The sequence below is a fragment of the Rhinopithecus bieti genome, unplaced genomic scaffold (genome assembly GCF_001698545.2).
Source record: "Rhinopithecus bieti isolate Rb0 unplaced genomic scaffold, ASM169854v2 scaffold_38004, whole genome shotgun sequence".
In the NCBI taxonomy this organism is placed as follows: domain Eukaryota; kingdom Metazoa; phylum Chordata; class Mammalia; order Primates; family Cercopithecidae; genus Rhinopithecus; species Rhinopithecus bieti.
In genome coordinates, this window is record NW_016816095.1 from 1221340 (window position 1) to 1241579 (window position 20240).

General features: G+C 40.9%; 1 protein-coding gene across 1 annotated transcript in view; it reads right to left on the bottom strand.

Moving 5' to 3' along the window:
* The window catches only part of WWC2 (WW and C2 domain containing 2), a 211596-nt gene that overhangs the window by 42424 nt on the left and 148932 nt on the right, over positions 1–20240 (bottom strand). The window contains exons 10-16 of the mRNA XM_017854348.1: positions 14695–14784; positions 12687–13306; positions 9100–9229; positions 8447–8527; positions 8264–8350; positions 4731–4923; positions 2270–2431 (exon numbers count right to left, since the gene is read on the bottom strand). Coding sequence (XP_017709837.1) covers positions 2270–2431; positions 4731–4923; positions 8264–8350; positions 8447–8527; positions 9100–9229; positions 12687–13306; positions 14695–14784 — 1363 coding nt within the window. The remainder of the gene's footprint in view (positions 1–2269; positions 2432–4730; positions 4924–8263; positions 8351–8446; positions 8528–9099; positions 9230–12686; positions 13307–14694; positions 14785–20240) is intronic.

Here is a 20240-nt window from a genome sequence, read left to right on the forward strand (position 1 = left end):
ACCAACATGGAGAAACACCATCTCTACTAAAAATACAAAATTAGCTAGGCATGGTGGTGCACGCCTGTAATCCCAGCTAATCCTAGCTACTCGGGAGGCTGAGGCAGGAGAATAACTTGAACCTGGGAGGGGGTGGTTGTGGTTAGCCAAGATTGTGCCATTGTACTCCAGCCTGGGCGATAAGAACAAAACTCCATCTCAAAAGAAAATAACAATAAATTAAAAATAAATAAATAAACAATACCTTTTAAAACAAAGATTCTGAAAAGACATTTCTCAAAAAAAAAAAAAAGATATACTAATGGCCAATAAGCCTATGATGCTCACCATCATTAGTCATTAGGGAAATGTCAATCAAAGCCACAGTGAAACACCACTTCACATCCACAAGAATGGCCAGAATCAGAAAGACAGATAACACAGGGCAAGGCAGGAAGTGGAAACCTCATACACTGCTAGTGGGAATGCAAAATGGTGCAAACACCTAGGAAGAGTTTGGCCATTCCTCAAAATATTACACACAGAGTGACTACACAACCCAACAATTCTACTCACATGTACATACCCAGAAGAAATGAAAACATACATCCACAAAAACACTTGTATACAAATGTTCATAGCTGCATTTTTCATAACAGCCAAAAAGTGGAAACAACCCAAATGCCCATCAGCTGATGGACAGATAAAATGTGGTACATCCACAATAGAATATTATGTGTGAATAAAAAGGAATAAAATACTAATACTGCAACACCAGGGAGGTACTTTGAAAATATTATGCTAAGTGAAAGATGACACAAGAGAATGAATATTGTATTATTCCACTTACATGAATGTCCAGAAGAAGCAAATTCAGAGACAGGGATTAGTGGTTGCCTTGGGGGAAAGAGGTTCGGGAGAACTGGGAGTCTCTGCTTGTGCACACAGGGCTTCTTTGGTGATGATGTCAATGTTCTAATATCAGACTGTAATGTTGGTTGCACGCACAACTCTGTGAATATCCTAAAAACCACTGAATTGGGTGCTTCAAATGGATAAACTGTCACACTTTAAATGGGTGAAATGTATGACATATGAAGTATATTGTAATAAAGCTATTTTTTAAGAACCTACATAAAGTGTGACCATTATAAAAGCATTCTTAAGGATAAAAACTCTATTTCGCCATCTTGTATGCGTTGTTTAGTGTCTACCACAAGCCTGGGCATGTGATCTAAGATGTACCATGATGTCTGTTTCCCTTTCACCCCCCACTACAGTGTCTACTATAGTGTCTCACACACAGTAGATGATCAATAAAACACTGTTGTTTAATTATCTGACTTTTGCTTAGGAAATGCCTTCCTCATAATCTAAAATAAACTTGAATTCAATAACAATATCCACAAATGCCAAATTCGTGATGAACGGCCTCACAAAAGGCCCCTTTGTAAATTTTTTTGAAGTACTGTATTGAAGTATGGTTGCTCGCTACAACTCACCCCCCATTTTTTTGAGACAGGGTCTCTTTCTGTCTTCCAGGCTGGAGTACAGTGGCGTGACCATGGCTCACTCCAGCTTCAACTTCCGAGGGTCAATCGATCCACCCACCTCACCTTCCCCAGGAGCTAGGACTTCAGGTGTGCACCACTGCACCCAGCTAATTTTTTTGTTATTTTTGTAGAGACAGGATCTCGCCATGTTGCCCATGCTGGTCTTGAACTCCTGAGCAATTCACCTGTCTCAGCCTCCCAAAGTGCTGGGATTACAGGCCTGAGCCACCATGCCTGGTCCTTACAAAAGTATTTAATAGAAAATATTTATGGCTATTGATGTTAAAAATGAAAAGCTAACACACTATTTTGGCTTAATAATTTCAAATTTGCAAAATATAAAAGTGCCAAATGTATAACCTGACAGTGGAATCAAACAATGTGAACATGATGCATGGAAATTATATATTTAAATTAAAAGGTTTTTTCCATGATCACTGAAAACCAGTTGAAGCCTCTATGTCAAAGTTTATTTTTATAAGGAAGTGTGAGCAGAAAAGAGTGCTCCTTTTACAAACCATATTTGAAACAAAGCCAAAGCTGGAAATTAACTTTCTTTCTTTTACGGCAACGCTGAGAAACAGCAAAAGTTGTGAAAGGAGAAAAGGAAGGATGTGAAACGTGATAAAAGCATGTTGGGTCTCGTAGCATTCATATGTATCATATTGACTGTTCATAATTATATATGTATTTTTTTCAGCATTATCTTCCATCATTCATTCTCTAATTTTGACTCACAAGTCTATAGAATCTCCTAATGGCTGGTTTGTTGAATACAGAGTCCTCATTTTCTTCCATTCTTTTTGGCAACGGCATTTGCTGGAAAGGAGCAAGTTATAACCAAGAGTGAAAACCTCACTGGGAAATGGTAAATCTGCCAGGCTGATCTGAGTTCCAGCCTATGTAAGTGAAAGAAAACAAAGAAAAAAAATAAAGAAGAGAGAAAATAAAATGTTTCTTTTCTTTTTTCTTTTTTTTTATTGAGACGGAGTCTCGCTCTGTCGCCCAGGCTGGAGTGCAGTGGTGCAATCTCGGTTCACTGCAAGCTCCGCCTCCCGGCTTCACGCCATTCTCCTGCCTCAGCCTCCTGAGTAGCTGGGACTACAGGCGCCTTCCACCATGCCCGGCTAATTTTTTTTGTATTTTTAGTAGAGACGGGGTTTCACCGTGTTAGCCAGGATGATCTCGATCTCCTGACCTCGTGATCTGCCCACCTCGGCCTCCCAAAATGCTGAGATTACAGGCGTGAGCCACCGCGCCTGGCCAAAATGTTTAAATTAATATTTTTTCTGATAAAGATTACTGAATGAGCTTGTTTTAGGGTAAAAAAAATGCAATTCTCCTGACATAAAGCATTGCTGGATTTTTTAAAACATGGGGATATGTTATATTTTCAGCTGTGACTAAATAAGAAATAACCCCCCACCTAAAAGTTAATCCTGGGATTAGTTTGTGAGATACCATTTTGCAAAGACCTAATGACTAAACATGCCCTTTATGTAAATGTGAAATTATTATTATTATTTTTGAGATAGAGTCTTGCTCTGCCTCCCAGGCTGGAGTGCAGTGGTGTGATCTCAGCTCACTGCAACCTCCACCTCCTGGGTTCAAGCGATTCTCCTCCCTCAGCCTCCTGAGTAGCTGGGATTCCAGGCGCATGCCACGACACCCAGCTAATTTTTGTATTTTTAGTACAGACGGGGTTTCACCATGTTGGCCAGACTGGTCTTGAACTCCTGACCTCAGGTGATCTGCCTGCCTCAGCCTCCCAAAGTGCTAGGATTACAGGCAAGACCCACCGTGCCTGGCCTCATAGTACTTCTTATAATATGCTGTAAAGGTGACTTGATTATTACTCACCAACAACCCATTATCCACTGAAAAAAAAATAAAAACTCTACTTTGGTTCTTGAATAAGACATCAGATAGCAACAGTTTTCTCTAGATACATAAGTTAGTAGAATGGCAAAAAAAAGTAAAGGATAAAGGCTTTCATATTCCACCAAATCACACACAGACAAAATCTAAATTAAATTACACTCTTCTTTAAGGCTATCAATTAACACGTTTATGAACTTTGTTGGAGCCTCTGACATCTATTATACTAAATATGACATCTATGATACTAAAGCCTTTCTGATAGCCTAACAAGTCTGTTATCTTTGCTTCTTTCTAACTTCATTGTCAGATATTATCAGACATTTTTCTCAAGTAAAGAAAACAAGAAGAAAAATTAAGAAGAAACCTACCCTCTTAAACTTTGTTCATCATGAAACATGTGTGTTTCTGTGCTTCCCACTGGACTGCAGAGAAAAGCTCAACTGCAGACTCACATTGTTTTTTTCTGGAAGAACATGGCACGTCTCTAGATGGCCGTGCATTTGAACACTTATGTAACTTGTAGCGTGGGATGTAATGTTTCTGAACACATGGCACATCTCCAGAGCCTGCATTGAACGCTTATGTAGACTTACTGGACGTATATGGTGTTCTGATTTATTATGCCACAACAGTGTGTTAAACTCACAATCTGTGAAGTCTTCTGCTGTAGCATTTAAATATCGTATTGCTCTAAACAGTAACACCACATCTTCCCAAAAGCTCCAATACTGTGGTGGGGGAGAGTGAGGTGAATAAGGGTACTATATAGTATTCAGTGGTCTTGCTTTATTTTAATATGTAACAGTGAATTATATGGGGATGTCTTTTTGATATCTGGCTTCATCGTTTATAGTTGTGTGACCGTAAAATATATTACCTCTCAAACAGCTCCTTATCTGAAAATAGGGGATAATCATCCATTTCATAACCAATCTTTCATCAGGTTGTCATGAGGATTAAATGAGATAATATACACACAGCACTCACATAAAGCTTGACATTGGCACTGGGAGTGGTAAGCACACTCTATGAGTGATAGCTGTCACAAAAGTAAAGTTCTTCTGTGGTTAAAAGCTAGAAATAGAAAGCAGCTTTTATAGAAAATCACAATTTATAAGCAGTTTTTAAAGGTCTGGAATAAGAGAATAAACAGAAACCACTATTTCAGAAAAAAATGAAAAAACATTAGCTGTGTCCCAAGATGTTGGGCAGGTCTGTAGTGATTTCTAGGGCTGGCAAAACAGCAACTACAAAATATATTCTCAGACCATCCGATCATAAGTGTTATTTGATAATGGGAATTATGAAGAATCCTACCAGGCATTCTTCCCTTCGGTGTCTACTGACAGAGCAAAGATCTACTCTCAGTGTCTTCTGTTGTAAAGCTGTTTGGGAAATGGCGACTCTGAACACATCGTTGAATAAAATGGATTCTGTGGGCGGATGAACTTTTGTGCGAAACAGACAGCTGACATCAGTTGAGGAAGGAAGAACGGCAACCCTAAAATATCTGCAAAGAACAAGAATAAAACAGATTTCATAGGTACTTTAATTTTACCATTTTCACAGCTATCATTTGAAATTATCTGCAAAGAAAGAAAATGAGGGATCATGGAGTTCATGATCAATCTAAAGTGTTGCTGCTATCACGGGTCTGTGCTCAGCTGCATAGATGCTCTGTTCTTAACCCACCCAAGCTGACTACGCCCCTGAGCATGCAACGGCCCAGCCTCCACTCACCATGAGACTGCAGCAAAGGTACATGATAGGAAAGTGAAGAGGAAGAAAATCCATAGGGCAGACGAATTTAACGTCCCACCTGCCCCATGTACAGCCAATTCCAAAATAAGTTATTTCTGAGCCTGGGAAGGTAGGAACACACTAAGTAGATACTGGTGACTTTATCCCACAGAATGCTCATCCTGAGTATTAAACAAGAGATGCTGATGATCACTTCCCAGGAATGGAATACATTATCCTACTAGAGAAAAAGAAAGGCTAAATAGCATATTGTTAAGAAAATTTAAAACAGATGAAATAACAGTTCAAAAATATCACTGTCTAGCATCTCCAAAGTCTGAGATACGACAAACTGTTTTAAAAGAGTCTCTTGCCTTGCAAAATTCAGAGGAAGAGTTACAGAAAAACAATAACTTCTAATACTACTTTAAAGTGACTTTTCTGAGCACACATTATATGAGGACCCACAATTCTTAGAAACAGCATGAGGTAACTTCCTTTAAATCCCAGAAAGAGAATACCGCTAAGTCTATCCCTCCACCACCATTTCCAGGCTTGTCTAATCTATATTCTAAAACATGTCTTTCTCCATTAGAAAAACTGTAATTCAAATGCAGAACTGAGGAATGTCATATTATTTTGTATTTCATATCAATACTAATTATGGAGATTCCACATTGAAGACCTAGTGGGCCTGAGGCCCACTGCTGTTGATTAAAGAGCCTTACTAAGACACAGCTCACTGTCCCTGGGAGGCTGAAGATTCAGCAGAAGAAAATCTTTTCTCTACTTTCATGGAAAAGTAATAAAGAAGAAGTGTATTAGAGTGGCAATGGAGGGAAGGGATCTTCTGTTTCTCCAGCCATCACACACTGAAGCCTTCCGTACCAGTGGCCTAACCACTTAAGTGATTTAAAAATGTTTCCATATTTTAAAAGTGAGACTTTACACAGTTAAGAGCCAAATATACAAGGGAAAGAAGGCAAGGGTATGCTCCCTCTCATTCTGTTGTAGGGGTGGGTGTGGGGGGGGCGCATATCTCTACAACCTGGAGTCCAGCAAGCGACTCACAAAAATACCATGGCTGTTGTCAACCAGAGGAAGCATAAACTCTGTTTGTCACAATAATCAAAAAATTAACTTTTGAAGTTGGGAAAAAAAAGAACAATTTTAAGACTATCTCATACTAGCTGTCATGTTTAGCAGTGTCATTTTTACGCCAAGGTTTTACATATGGGTTTAAGGAAAGATTGCTATACGTGTCAGGAAGGTTCGCACCAACTAAACACGTGCCTGCACACCAGCTGGGGAGCCGAAGAGCAACTGTCTGCTCATTGGCTGGGCTGAGTATCTCACTGGTCCTACACCACGCAGGTATCACCATGCCTGCAGAGGGAACTTGGTGACACCCTATGAGGTAAGTGAGAATGACCATGATTGGTTTAGTTGAAGTAGAGCATATTGTAGGTGTACCCTTACAGTGAGTTTAAAGAAGGTGTGTGTTCTTGGGGTGTTCTGTAGTTTTCTCCTGAAGCTGTGCATTGTTTCTCACTGTTTATTGTTTCAATCTCTGGTAGACTTGTCTTCTCCATGATCTGCTTTACTAAAAGGCCATCAGTGGCATGCTCCAACATCACAAGTTATTTACTGGTAGGGAGAAGTCACAGATTATATCAAGCCAGTCTTCCTGGACACTGCTGACTGGTGTTTTTCATCTCAGGCCTGGGAAGCAGGCTCTCTGTGTTGATCTAGGCACTTCTACGTGATGCCTGCTCTCCTCACTGGTCTCACTAATGATGTGGACAGCCCACGCCTTGATTCAGGAAGTTCTCTAAGCTCACTCTCTTCTTGGAATCCTATCCTACCTCCAACTTTGATGCCTGTCAACACATTAAAATCTACTATCTCACCTGGGCTCGGTGGCTCATGCCCGTAATCCCAGCACTTTGGGAGGCCAAGGTGGGAGAGCCCAGGGAGTTCAAGACCAGCCTGGGCAACCCAGTGAGACCCCATGTTTACAAAAAAAAAAAAAAAGAAAGAAAGAAATCCACTATCTCTATTCTTCTGTTGTCGACTACATAATCTCTAGTTCTTTTTCTCTTAGATACAGTTTCTTCTTTCTGATGATTATTGGAATGTTAGGCGGTGAATTTACAAGTAACTCTGTAGGAAAAACATGAAGGACTCTTAAATTTATTCTATTAAAAGTCCTATCACTAAGGAATATACTCTATCATTAAGGAAAACATTCACCTGGCTGGGTATAGAGTCTTGGGGATCATCCCTCAACAGCTCTTTTTACATTTCCAAAGCCTTACAATGCATATTCAAAATATTATTAAAATCCACCTCTTACAGGAAGTTTCAATGCAGAGTGGACATGTATATTCTGGATTCTATGTCTGAGGTGCTAAGTCGAAATCTGGATTCTTCCTGGTACTGTCCAGCCATGAGCCCTTCAGAGTTACTGAAACTCTGAAGTCAGAAAATGTTAATGGTGGCATCTAAGACTTCCAGACTTATCTGTCATAAGATTTTTAGGCTTATCTGTCAGAAAACAGTCTCTAAGCAATGGACTATGTAGAATTATATCATCAATTTGTTGGGATTCTTGGTTTGATGAAATGAAATAACTTTAAGAACTCACTGGTCACAGGGAAGTAAATGCTTGATGATAAAAACATACATGTAGCATGACAAAATGTTTGACTGGCAATGTTGTACTGATACATTAAATTTAATCACTACATTTTAATGTAAAAGATTAGAAAATTCCTTAAACAACAGTAGTAACAATTCCACAATAACAAAAGTTTTACTCCTATTTCAATCAAATTCCAAAACAGCATAAAATAGTATTTCTAGTTACAAAAAAGAGATTAAAAGTCTTGGCTTCTACTGTTAAAAGAATCAGTTGAATAAGAATTAAAACTCAATATGTCTTCCTCACATTTTCCTTTTTATCTTTGTCTGCCATTCATTTAGACATGATCAGCCCTGCTATGTCTTTTCCATATCTTCATTTTGATGAACTGCATGATTACAGTGTAAAATTCTCTTACATGGAAATTTTTAAGTTCCTCAATTTGATCTTCGCTGATTTTACTTACACTTTTGAAGTATGAGGTATCAAGAAGGCATGAAGGTTTCGGAGCTGTGCTATAATCACCATGAAACTTGAACTTTTTGCATTGTATCTGTCAAAAAAGAGGCTAAATGAAGTCAGGAATCACCACAGGCCACTTGCCGGGCACAGATGTCAGAACTGCTCCTTTCCCACACACGTGCCTTACCTGAGTCCTATCTGAACCTGGGCGGTCTCTACAATGGCTATGTCCTCTTCACTGTATGTGACATCTTCAATTTCACTAGGCCTATATGGACAGGGAGTAGATGAACAGTTAATTCATGGGGTTACTGATTGTTATGGTTACCGTTTGCCACTTAGCGTTCTGAATGAAAATCCGAATTAACAGCACTCCTATGCCCTCCCAGTGGAACTGATCCCAGTGAAAGCTTACTGTTTTAGAGGCTCTTTTCAAGAAGAGCTCGCCTCTGGGCTTTAGGGCAAAGCCTGTCTGATGACTACTTTCCGTATGACTAGAAATATACCACACCCTGGAGACATTCCCGGCTTTCAGAAATACACGAGAAGCTTCATGTGCCAAACAGAGTCTGGTGAATTCTTCCAATATTCCCATTAAAATCAAGGTTTTTAAATTTTAAAGAGGGTCATCTGCCTCTGGGTACACCAATCTGTTTATCATTTCCATGGCTAAGTCATTTTTGATAGACTGAAATTTTCAGCCACACCACTTCTTTAACAGCTAAAGTCCTTACTAAGCCAAAGAGTGGACTAATGGTAGCAGTCCATTTACAGCATACAACCCACATCCACGGCGAAGGAGATTTGCTGGTGCTAAAGGCACCCCTGCTGAATCCTTACTGTTTCACAAAAGCTTCATAGACCCCACTGTCTCCAGCCACAGACTCATCAGATACAGCAGCCGACACACAAGTGGTTTTCTCCCCAAGCAAGTGGATCACTCTTCTTTTTGGTAATGATTTTTCCACATCTATGGAGGGGAGGGTGAGAGCTCTGATCAGAATGTCTTATTTGGAAAAGTTAAGTATTAAATACATACACGGTTTGGTCATGAGCAATCCAAAATAAGATATCCTTCTGGGAGTCAAGGATGTGAATACTCAAATCTACAGATGTAAACAATTCAAGGCACTATGACTTATAAGATTCCTGGGACGCCAGTTATTTCAGTCATTACTTGGAAGAGAATATGGTTTTTCTTTGTCCTGAAATATTTTAAGGGAAGGGATGAATGACACAAATTCTCATTGGTCCTTAGTCTCTTTCTTTCAAGCACTCACTGCAGTTTTCATAGATTCAGGAATAGGAAATGATCTATGTCCCTCAAGGTGACAGTTCTATCACAGAGAGCTTCCAGCTACTCAATGGATAAGTTTCCACATCTTTTGCTCTCCCCTTCCTTCTCTCCACATGCCATATTCTATATCTCCTATGCTACTATTCCAACAGAAATTAAGAAAAAATGTCTTTGACTTACAGGAACTCCTCACCAGCCAATACCATGAAAAAACGTTCTGTGCTACTGAATCTTTAGCACCAATGGTCACTTAACTTTTATCTTGAACTCATATTCATACACTAGCATCCTGCAGTGAGCAAGGAGCATTCATTTAAGGCTGTGCTCTGTACTGTAATGAGCTGCAAGCCTGTGCGCTCTTTCATCCTCCAGTGAGCGAGAGTGAGCGCAGGGATCTGTATTGGTATGCATTTCGGCCCCCTTCTGAGTCGTGACTTTACATCTTGTTAAGATGTTTAAGTTTTAAGGCTTCAGATTACAGGATTGATTGCTGCATTTTCCCTTTTATTTCTGGCAGTGGGAATGCTTTTTCCTTGATGATGAAGTGCCTTCTCTCTGCCCACCCCACTTTGTGAGGGGTGAAGGTGATGACATGATTTATTGATTACCCCAGGAATAACCATAGCAGCCTGAAATTGACTTTGACAATGACAGTGACTGACTGTGGAAGGCCTTCGTAGTTATCCCAACGTGGTTGGTGTCATGCAGCAGGGATTGGCACTAGAGAGCAAAGTTTACATAAAAGGGACTTGACTTTACCTGCCTAAGCCTCTAGAGCACTGAGGGAGATGACAAACGTCCCTGATAGGGAGCCACCACCCCCACATGCAGGGCAGATGTCCCCTGAAAAAAAGTGCTGGTGACCTGAAGATAATTCATCTTCCTTTTTTTTTTGAGACAAAGTCTCACTCCTGTTGCCTAGGCTGGAGTGCAGTGGTGCAATCTCAGCTTGTTGCAGCCTTGACATCCTCCTGCCTCAGCCTCCTGGGACTACAGGGTGTCCACCATCATGCCCAGCTAATTTGTGAGAATTAGTCTTTATGGTTAAATGCATGCTGTCACTTGTTTTTGGACATGCAACTGAATATTATCTGCAATCAAAGCTCTTAGATGTATTTTATCTTAGGGTAACTTTTAACAGCAGTTTTCTAATATATGCATTTAAAAAGTTAAAAACTGTTCCACAAAAGATTCAGAGATAACTGTCTCCAGCCACAAACTTTTCAGACACAGCAAGACCCAAGTGTCAAGGGCAAGGCATGGGCCAACCAGAGACACTTGCAAGACAGGACTCCCAGACCTCAGGATTACTGGGTGGGTGACAGACTTTAGGCAACTTTTTCCCTCATCACTCTCTCCCCTCTTCTCCAGCATCCAGCCTCACTTACTGCCCCTCCAAACTGATTGAACACTAGAAGCAGTCACTAGATACCACTCCAAATACAGGAAGAGTAAAACTAGCTTGAAGGGTCAAGAGATGTAAGTTCAAAGCACAGGATGGAACGTTGGCACAGAGAACATTCCACTTTCTTCTCTTTCTTCTTCTCATAGCTTTCCATAGTTTATGGTAAGAATTGTGTTTAGCCAGAGTTTATTACTTATCATCATCACTGTCACAGAGTACTAATAATTATCATGAACTGTGTGCTGATTGCCAGACACGGTTAGGTGCTTCACATGTATCACTGCATTAATCCTTCAGCCTGACACAAGGATTAGTGTAGCAACCCCATTTTGCAGATAAGGAACCATAATCCTGAGAGACTGGGTAGTGTGCTTACCCAAATATGTTGGTGACTAAAGTGTGAGTGGAGGCTTGGCTGGTTCCAGGAGTGGTATGCATCCCCTAACACACACACACACACACACACACACACACACACACACACACACACACACACACAACGTACTCCTTCCCAGAAGCAGTGGTGAAGGCCCCACACAGCTTTCTGTTTCTTTGGGGCCACTGTGTACGCACCATTCCCCTAGTTATTTTCTTTGTGGTTATTTCCACAACCTGTTACTTGTAGCTTTGACATCTGCCCAGGAGGGGGCGCACAAACCACACAAATGTCTCATGGGCCCTCATCTCTGCCCCAGGCAGGGCACAGCACTTGGATCTTCAGTATTTGAAACCACAGAAACAAGGTGGATTTGTCAATGTCTTTAAACATCTGAATTGGCCAATCGATTACTTAGAATTCTTAGGACCATACATACAAATAAAATTGCTTCTAGGAACAGGAAAAGAGCACTTCTAAAGAGCCCCGCCCTCTTTTGTGTGGTCAGTAAAACATGTAGCTATGAACAGGGCTCCTGTAGACTAGCACGGGGGCTTTTATTTCACATTCTGTCTCAAGCTAGCTCTGGAACAGACCATCCTCAGACCAACAGTGATCATCTGCCAACAAGAGTACCATCTTGTGCTCTTTACAATCACATCTAACATATTCAAAGTTCCTGCCTTGCAAAGGAAAACAAACAAACAAAACATTATATTTTTCCTGTTTCTGTCTTTTTGAATATAAATGCAGGCCTAAGAACTCCAATCTCTAGTAATTGCTTCCCGGGGCTGCAACAGTTAACCTGGCCAGAAGGTGGCAGGGTAATACCATACACTGCAACCTGCTGCTCCAAATTCACTTTTGCCAGAAAAGGAGAGTCTAGCTTCAAACAAAAACTGTATTTATATAGAATTCCCTGAACAATCTGAACACTGAACCTTGGTACTAATTAGCTAGTATGTTAATTGCCTTGGTTTTAATCTGTTTTAGGCCAACTTTTAAAAGAAAACCCTCTTTGGCTTGTTATTTCGGAGCCAGAATCTGTTTGGAAATAGGAAATGGGCTCACAAAATGCGCTCCTCGTCAGCTCCCACACACAGAGTGTCTCTGGACAACTGAACAGGTACTAAATGATTAAGTCTATTAAATACGGAAGGTGATTTTTATTTGATATTGAAAATATCCAGGTATATAAGTAAAACTCCTTCTTAAATGAAGCCAAAACGATTACTCAAAAGAAAGAGAAGGGGAATCATACCCTTTTGTTTATATGGAAAAATAACCCTCCAATCATCCTCCTTAAAATCACTAAGAGGGAATACAAGAAAGCAAAGGGCTGCACTTACCTGCAGTTCCTTCATATAATGGCTCACCAGCACATTCATTAAGGTCTTTATCCTCTGAAAGAGACTGGGAGGCTCCTCCTGAATCAGAATCCAGCAAAATCTGATTTTCAACGAGGCTGATATCTGCAAAATGGCTACTCAATTCACAGTCTTCAAAGTCAGCAGAGAACTGATGGAGAGAGGCATCATGAGAAGACAAGGGAAACGTGCCTTCCAAAACCAAGGGAGAGCCTGGAGGAGACAAGGAGGAAAGGGAGGACCTCGAGGACAGGGAGGCCACAGACTTGGGGGCCTCAGCCAGCGGAGGAGTGTGGCCTGTTGCTGCAGCTGCCACCCCACAGAGTCCACTCTGGCCAGGCTGGCTGGGGGACTTGACCACCTCGTTTTCATGGATGGTGGTAATGGGTCCGGAAGGAATGTAACCGCTTTTCTCTTGCAGAAGGAAGTCCAGTTTATACTGATAATCCACATCTATCTGATCACTTTGACTGCTGTAATAGAGTTCAGTGGAACTGAGGGAGTTGAGTGACCCTCTGCTGGAGGTGTTCAGAGAGCCCCGACTTGATGCCAGGGAACCCAGGCTGCTCCCAGATGACATGGACAGGGTGCTGGCAGAGAGGCTGAAAGATGAAAAGCACACACCATAAAATCTGTTACAAAATGGAAAACCTAATCACAATTCCTACTGGCTCCTTCAGATCTGCAGAGGGAAGAAACCTGCTAAAGAATGGAATCAATGGCCAGGGACAGAGGAATTCCCTATCACGGCCACGTGTCAGTTAACAACCAGGTCGAGTTCTGGGAAATGCATGTTAGGTGATTTCATCACTGTGCAAACATCACCGAGTGTACTTACACAAACCTAGACGGTACAGCCTACTGTACACCCAAGCTATATGGTGTAGCCTATTGCTCCCAGGCTGTGTGTGCAAACCTCAGAGTGTACTTACACAAACCTAAGGACCAGTAACAACCACTGCACACCCAAGCTATATGGTGCAGCCTATTGGCTCCCAGGCTGGTGTGCAACATCACAGAGTGTACTTACACAACTAGATGGTACAGCCCATTAGCACACCCAGGGGCTATTAGGGTGTAGCCTATTGCTCTCAGGGCTTACGAACATGGCACAGTAGTTGCTGTTCTGAATACTGTAGGCAATTATAACACAATGGTAGTGTTTGTGTATCTAAACATAGCTAAACTAGAAAAAGCACAGTAAACACACAGTATTATAATCTTATGGGACCACCATCATTAGCAGTCTGCCTTGACAAGAAGTCATCATGTGGCACATAACTGTATCCACGTCATGCCTCTTCATTAACCTTTTCAGCCTTGCTCTCCAAACCACTCTTTAAGTAGCACGTAGTAGATTATTAAACATTATCCTCCTTTTGCAAAAATAAAAGGATCAAATACCTGGCTGATAGTTTATTTGCACAGACCACTAGAAGCCACTTTGTGATTAAAAATATTGAAAGGAAAAAAAAAGAGGGAAATAGGGCAAAAACGTTATGTAGTTTTTATTTTTTTTTAAAAAAAGCTTTTCATTTTTAGAGAAAACAAGGCAAAGCTATAAAAAGAATCACACAGAAGACCCCTTGAGTTCGGCTCACCTTTCCTCTTTGTGTGTGAATGTGAGGAGTGAATAATTTTCCTCATCAATATAAGGGAAATCTATGGCTATTTTAAGGCCAAAACTCCCCCATTCTACCTTTTTAAAAAATGGGGCAATGGAAAAGCGTTAGTTTTCCTAAGTGTATGACAGGTAAAACGGTATTTTCTTTCTGTAACATATTTTAAATGTATTCCAATATGACACTGGGCTTCATGAAAAGAAAATGTGACTTTAAATCTGATCACTCAAATATTAACTGTACTAGTATAATGATTTTATTTACTTTTAAGTAGTTAGAAACAAAGTGAAAAGTAATCAAAGATGAACAAGAACATGCCTGAATGTATTCAGAGAAAAGGTTTCCCCTCAGAAATCTGCTAAGCTCACCTTTTAAGTTGTGAATGCAAATAAGTAGTTAATTTAGTAGTTTCTTCAAGTTTCTGTAGCAGCTCTTTTCTTCTCTCTTCCAATCTCAATCTAGGAAGAAAAAAATTATTTTCAAATGATTATAATAAAATATGAAAACTGAAAGAAAGAAAGATTCTTACCGTACAAGCATTACAGATCACAAGGGGAAAATGTGAATGGGCTCCACAGACAGAAAACAGGACACCCAGCAAGGAGTGTTGGAGGCAGAGCTGCACGCAGCCAAGCTGAAGGATGGGGAGGGAGCGTCATGCCCAATCGCCAATGTCACTGAGAATTTAAAATTGCTGGTAGTCTAGAATCTTTTTAAATGGGTAAATAATATGGTCCTTTGAGTTGGGGAAGAAGAGTGAGGAGGAAACAACCATGAAAACAAAAAAACTAAACAAAGACTAAGAATCCTGACACAGATCTGTGACTTGGGAACCCTTTCCTAAAACATTTCACAGCAATAGTAAAGGTCACCCTAAATACCGAATTTAGTAACGCTTGTTCCAACATAATATTTGGTGATAACATTCCCAACCCTAATTTGATACGAATTTCAGCAATTAACAAACAATTTTAGTCCACATTACCACTGTGGGCTAACTTGGGCTCAACTGTTTAAGGAAGAAGATGAGCTAAAAGTGATTTCCCTTCCAACCCATAGCACATCTCATTATCTGTGTCAGATTATCATAAAATTTCACCCACACGCAACTGCAAAAGTTGTTTTTTTTTTAAATTAGAATACAGCATTATAGAACTGTATACCTGAATAGTAAGTCATTTTAAAATATACTAAGTACCCAGGGATTTATGCAACTAAGAGTCTGTGTAAGGATAGCCTATGTCATATGAAGGTCTTTAGACATCATTGAAATACACTAGTTCAGAGTAGTGAGCAGCAGAATGGAACTGAGGAAAAGGGCATCTGGGTTTCTAATCTTGATTTGCAGCTTACTAGCTGCATATCCTTGGGTAAGTCACTGAATCAAGGGTCTTCCTTTTCTAATCTGTAAAACGGTGACTATAATTCCCCTGTGTCTCCCTGGTAAGCCTGTTAAAGGGATGTATGGGAAAGTACTCGACAGAGAAGAAAAACAAATCTGACTTGTTTAAAGCCTCCTCATGCCCTGCAAAGTGGTGATATAAAATTAGCCACTTTTCTTTGGAGAAAATAAAATTTCCTTAATTTCGAATCTCTTTGAAATGTGATATATGTTTCCGGCAGTAAGGAAACATGCCCGTATTTTGTTTATAGGTATCTATCCCTTTGATGTGTCAACAACGCTATTCCATTGTATGTTACACTAAAAAAGTAATTCTTGCCATTTTCTTTAATACTTCAAAAGCGTAATAAATTCTTAATTCCTGGCTTTCAAAGGTGTATTTTTAAAAGCAGCAGTCATTTTAAAAATCTTTCAAATACAGATAAAAACCCAACAAGGAAAAAAGTAATATGAAGTAGACTAACTGAATTAAAAGGTGCACAAAGGTCTGAAGAAAGCCCCAAACTCTACTAAAATCCATGTCTTCTGAAACAAGAGAAACACTTTGGAAGTAAGTTTTAAAACTCAATATTGCTTTTATTAAAATGAAGCCTTTTCCTAGTGCTTTCAGGGGGCACTAGGATGACGTCAGAATGTGACCCTGAGCCATACTTTCAGTGCTGCCCCTCCCCCATCACTAGGGAGCGTCCTCAGCCTTCTCCAGGTGGTGCTCAGCAGCTGCTCTTTCAGCCCTTTAATGTCTGCTTTGAACTACAGGTGCCTGTCTTTGTGTTCTTGTTCATATTTCCCACTTGGCTCCTACAATCCCAGAAGGCAGACATCAGCCCTTTCTCCCTGCAGTGCAGGGTGCACTGGCCAGTCCCTCCGTTCTTGCTGGTGCTGAGATGAAACCTTCCCCGGGAGAAGCATGAGGAAGGCACTGGGGAGAGGCACAGAAACCCTCCTAGTGGGCCGCAGTTTGTCTCTGATGTTATCATCAAAGCCTCTCCTAGTGACAGCCCAAAGTCTTCCTCAGAATCCAGGTGTATTTCATGTGAAACACCCTCCCCAACTTCCTCATAACCAGGGGTTAGAAGAAATCGCAGACATCAGCCCTCTCAAAAGGTGCACACCTGTCTCTCTGAGTTCTTCTCCAACTCCTGCCTGTTGGTCTGCTGGATGAGAAAGGGTTTCCTCTACTTGGCCCTTAAAAGATTCCTCCCCCTGGCCCAGCTGTTCCACATCCCCTTTCAAGCTGCCCTTTGTGAACTATGGGCCTTCACACCTGCCTGTCTATACCCTGAGTGAAGCACAGCCTGGTTTCTCCTGAACTCAGAATTCTGCACCTAGGGAAAATTTCATGTCATCTATAGAAGTAGGAAGTACCTTTTCCATTCAAAACTAAATGACACTCATGTCCCCACCTACTAGCTTTAAAAATTTTTTCAGAAGCAGTGGCAAAATCATTCAAATAATTAAGAAACAATTAAAACGTCTTGGCAATTACAAGGCAAATCCCCAACATTTGTGAGAAAACAAGGAGCAATGTTAAGATCTTACCAGCTATAGAAAAGCACAGAGTTTAAGGAATTTCAATAACTGTGCGGAAAGAATATGAAAGATGCATAGAAACACCTTCCCTGCATGGTTTTTTTCATTTGCGAGCAGTTTCTCTTTTGGCCTAGCGATCCTCCACCATGAGCACCTCTTTCCCACCACCAGGTGGCGAGCACGGTCGCTGCCATCAGGCCCAGTGGGCGACACTGCAGCCCTGCAGGGGCAGGAACAGAGCCGGTCCGGGGGCTGTAGGATCACACTCAGAGACTGAAAATTCACGTGCATCTAGCTCCTTCAGAGACCAACGTTCAGCAATGACTCAGAATCTTGCCAGAGGTCACCCCTGAAACAATGGGGAACCCCAAATATAAGTGGAAAACAGGAAAATGTTGGGGGATACGGCAGGTAGCTTTCTTTGACAGTCATGTAGGTGCCAAGAAGAAAAGGAAGGATTTGGGGTTGGTGGCACACAATCTGTTCTATGATGAAACTGAGTTTCACCCAGCAAATCCTACTTCCTAAAAGAAGCTCCGGCCAACCCTGCTTTGACACGAGGAGACACTGCTGGCAAGGGCATTCTCCTCCCTCTTAAACTCCCGGAGTCAGTGTCACAGCAGCAGTGAGTAGAGCAGAAGCCCACACACACAGTAGGAAGACACGAAAGGGTGAAGCTGTAAGAAAAAATGCCAGAGCATGGCAGAATAGAAAGCAAAACCGTGAACAGCAACAACAAAACCCAAAGCCAGATGAGGTTGTATCTATTGGGGAAAGAAAGGATTCAGTGTTCCCAATGGCGGGAGGTTCTGCTCTTCCGGACACGTGAAATACTGAGTCACTTTGAGCATCCCAGGATAGGAGTTAGAAAGCTTTAAGTTGATCAAGCGAGAACGTCTGAGTCCTGCAACCTTCGATGGCAAAGTAAGTATGAGGATTTGCCTTTGGACATAGACACTGATAAGGAAACTAGTATCCACTTATTTGCAATACTAAACGACCTGGCTCTTCCAGGTAACTCAGAAAGTCAACATACTGCATATATAAATTCCATGTTTCCCTTCCTGCCAACATCCAATCATGGGAGACAGGGCCAAGCCACTTACTCCCCAGATGACACAAACCCAGTGTCTCACTAAATAGATCTCACTAAATAGACAATTTTTTACATAAGTATCTTATAGCTCCTCTTCCTAATGAGTTCAAGCCTACTGTCTCTGGTGAGGTTTGGGCTTTTCGTTTAAAAAAAAAAAAAAAAAAAGGAAAAAGCCTACTATTTCTGCTGGAATTTTGAGTTACTATGTGTGTGCAAATGGTACTTAGGAAAAAGTCAAAGTTTAGCTTCTTAGGAACAAACTGTTATTTTTTAATGCTATATCATTAGTCATTTTTTGGAAGCTCTACTCCTAATAAAAAAGGCAAGCAAGACGCCACTTCAATAAAAGCTGATTGAGACAAACAAATATGTTTTCTTTCTCTGCCAGAACAAATCTGTTTGTAAGTCCTTCCTAGATTCACCGACTACAAAGTAGAACAGCTGAGATAGACGTAGCACATTAGACACGTATGATTATATAAGATTTTATTAAGTGCTATGTAGTAGTATGAAACATCATTGCTTTTATACACGGGCCACAAAAAAAGGCTACCCGTTTCATCATAGCTACCAATAATCAGTAGCTAGAAACTTCAGGTATACAAATTTAGACATATCAGGGTAAGTCAGAAAAACAACAACAACAACAAACCAATTTAATTCTCCTTCTTACTTCTTTTGTTCCTTTAGGTCTTTGTCAGATGGGCCTTGCTTTGCCGGCCTGGCTGATACTTCCCTTAGGCTGACGCTTCGGTCAGCAAAATTAGACAGAAAAGCCAGAACAGGAAGGGAAGAAAAGAAGGGGAAATGGAGGCAAAGATGAGAATTATTAAGAGGGTAGAAGATTATAGTTCAGAGGCTTTTCCTTTTGATACGTTTTCATGTTCCCTACAGCTACGACACTGAGGCTGCGTGTTACCTTGATCAACATTTTAACCCACAGAAGTCAACTCCACTAAAATGGTTAACCTTGGGATGGGTGAGTCCCCATGCTAACACCTAACTGGGAATGTCAGAGACTTTTTCCTCTCTCCCTCCCCATGCTTTTCAAATGTTTTGATACTATGTAGACATGCAACCCTAAACATTTATTGAGGACAAGGAATTAGAAGGCAGGAAGCCAGTAATTTTTTTTTTAAACAATTGGATTATGACTGGGTGTTTTAAACTTACTTCCAGGTCACCTGAAATTATATCAATGTAAATTTTGTTCCCATCACTCTGAAACAGGCACTGCTCTTTACTGGCTGGCCTAAAGGATGTATATGCAGCGGTTCTCAAGGGCTCTCTGGTCTGTCCTGCAACAGGCATCCAACCCTTTCTGCCATCAAGGCCTGGACACAGGCTCCTAGGCGGATGCGTTCATGTCAACCTGACACACAGAGGTCCCCTCACTTAACATTCCAGCTCATCTGTTTACAGAACTGGATTTTTTAAGATGAAATAATCAACTCACACCTTCCCACAGAAAGATGGGAAAATTGCCTAGAGTATTTTCCTTTACAGTTTCACCTGCTTCACAGGAGGGCTGCAACTGACAAACAAAATGCAAGTGAGTACGTTGTGACCTGTTAGGATATCACAGGGAGGAAGCTGTCTTTTCCTTGTGAAATGAATAGCAATAAACTTTTGCATTCTTGTGAGTAATAAAACCCAGAATAGGATGCTTCAGTTGCTCTAACAGTCTAGATAATTTTTCTTATCAGAGTGCAATAGTTTATAGCTATTGTTATCAGACTTCATCAGTGATGTACACTCCTGGTTTTATGTCAGCATTCCTTAGTTATTCAACATCTGTCACAGGTTTTGCACGTTCCTAACAAACACAGAACTTATCCTGTGGGGCATTAGGATGGCGCGCTTTATTGCTCTACAGAAAGTCCATT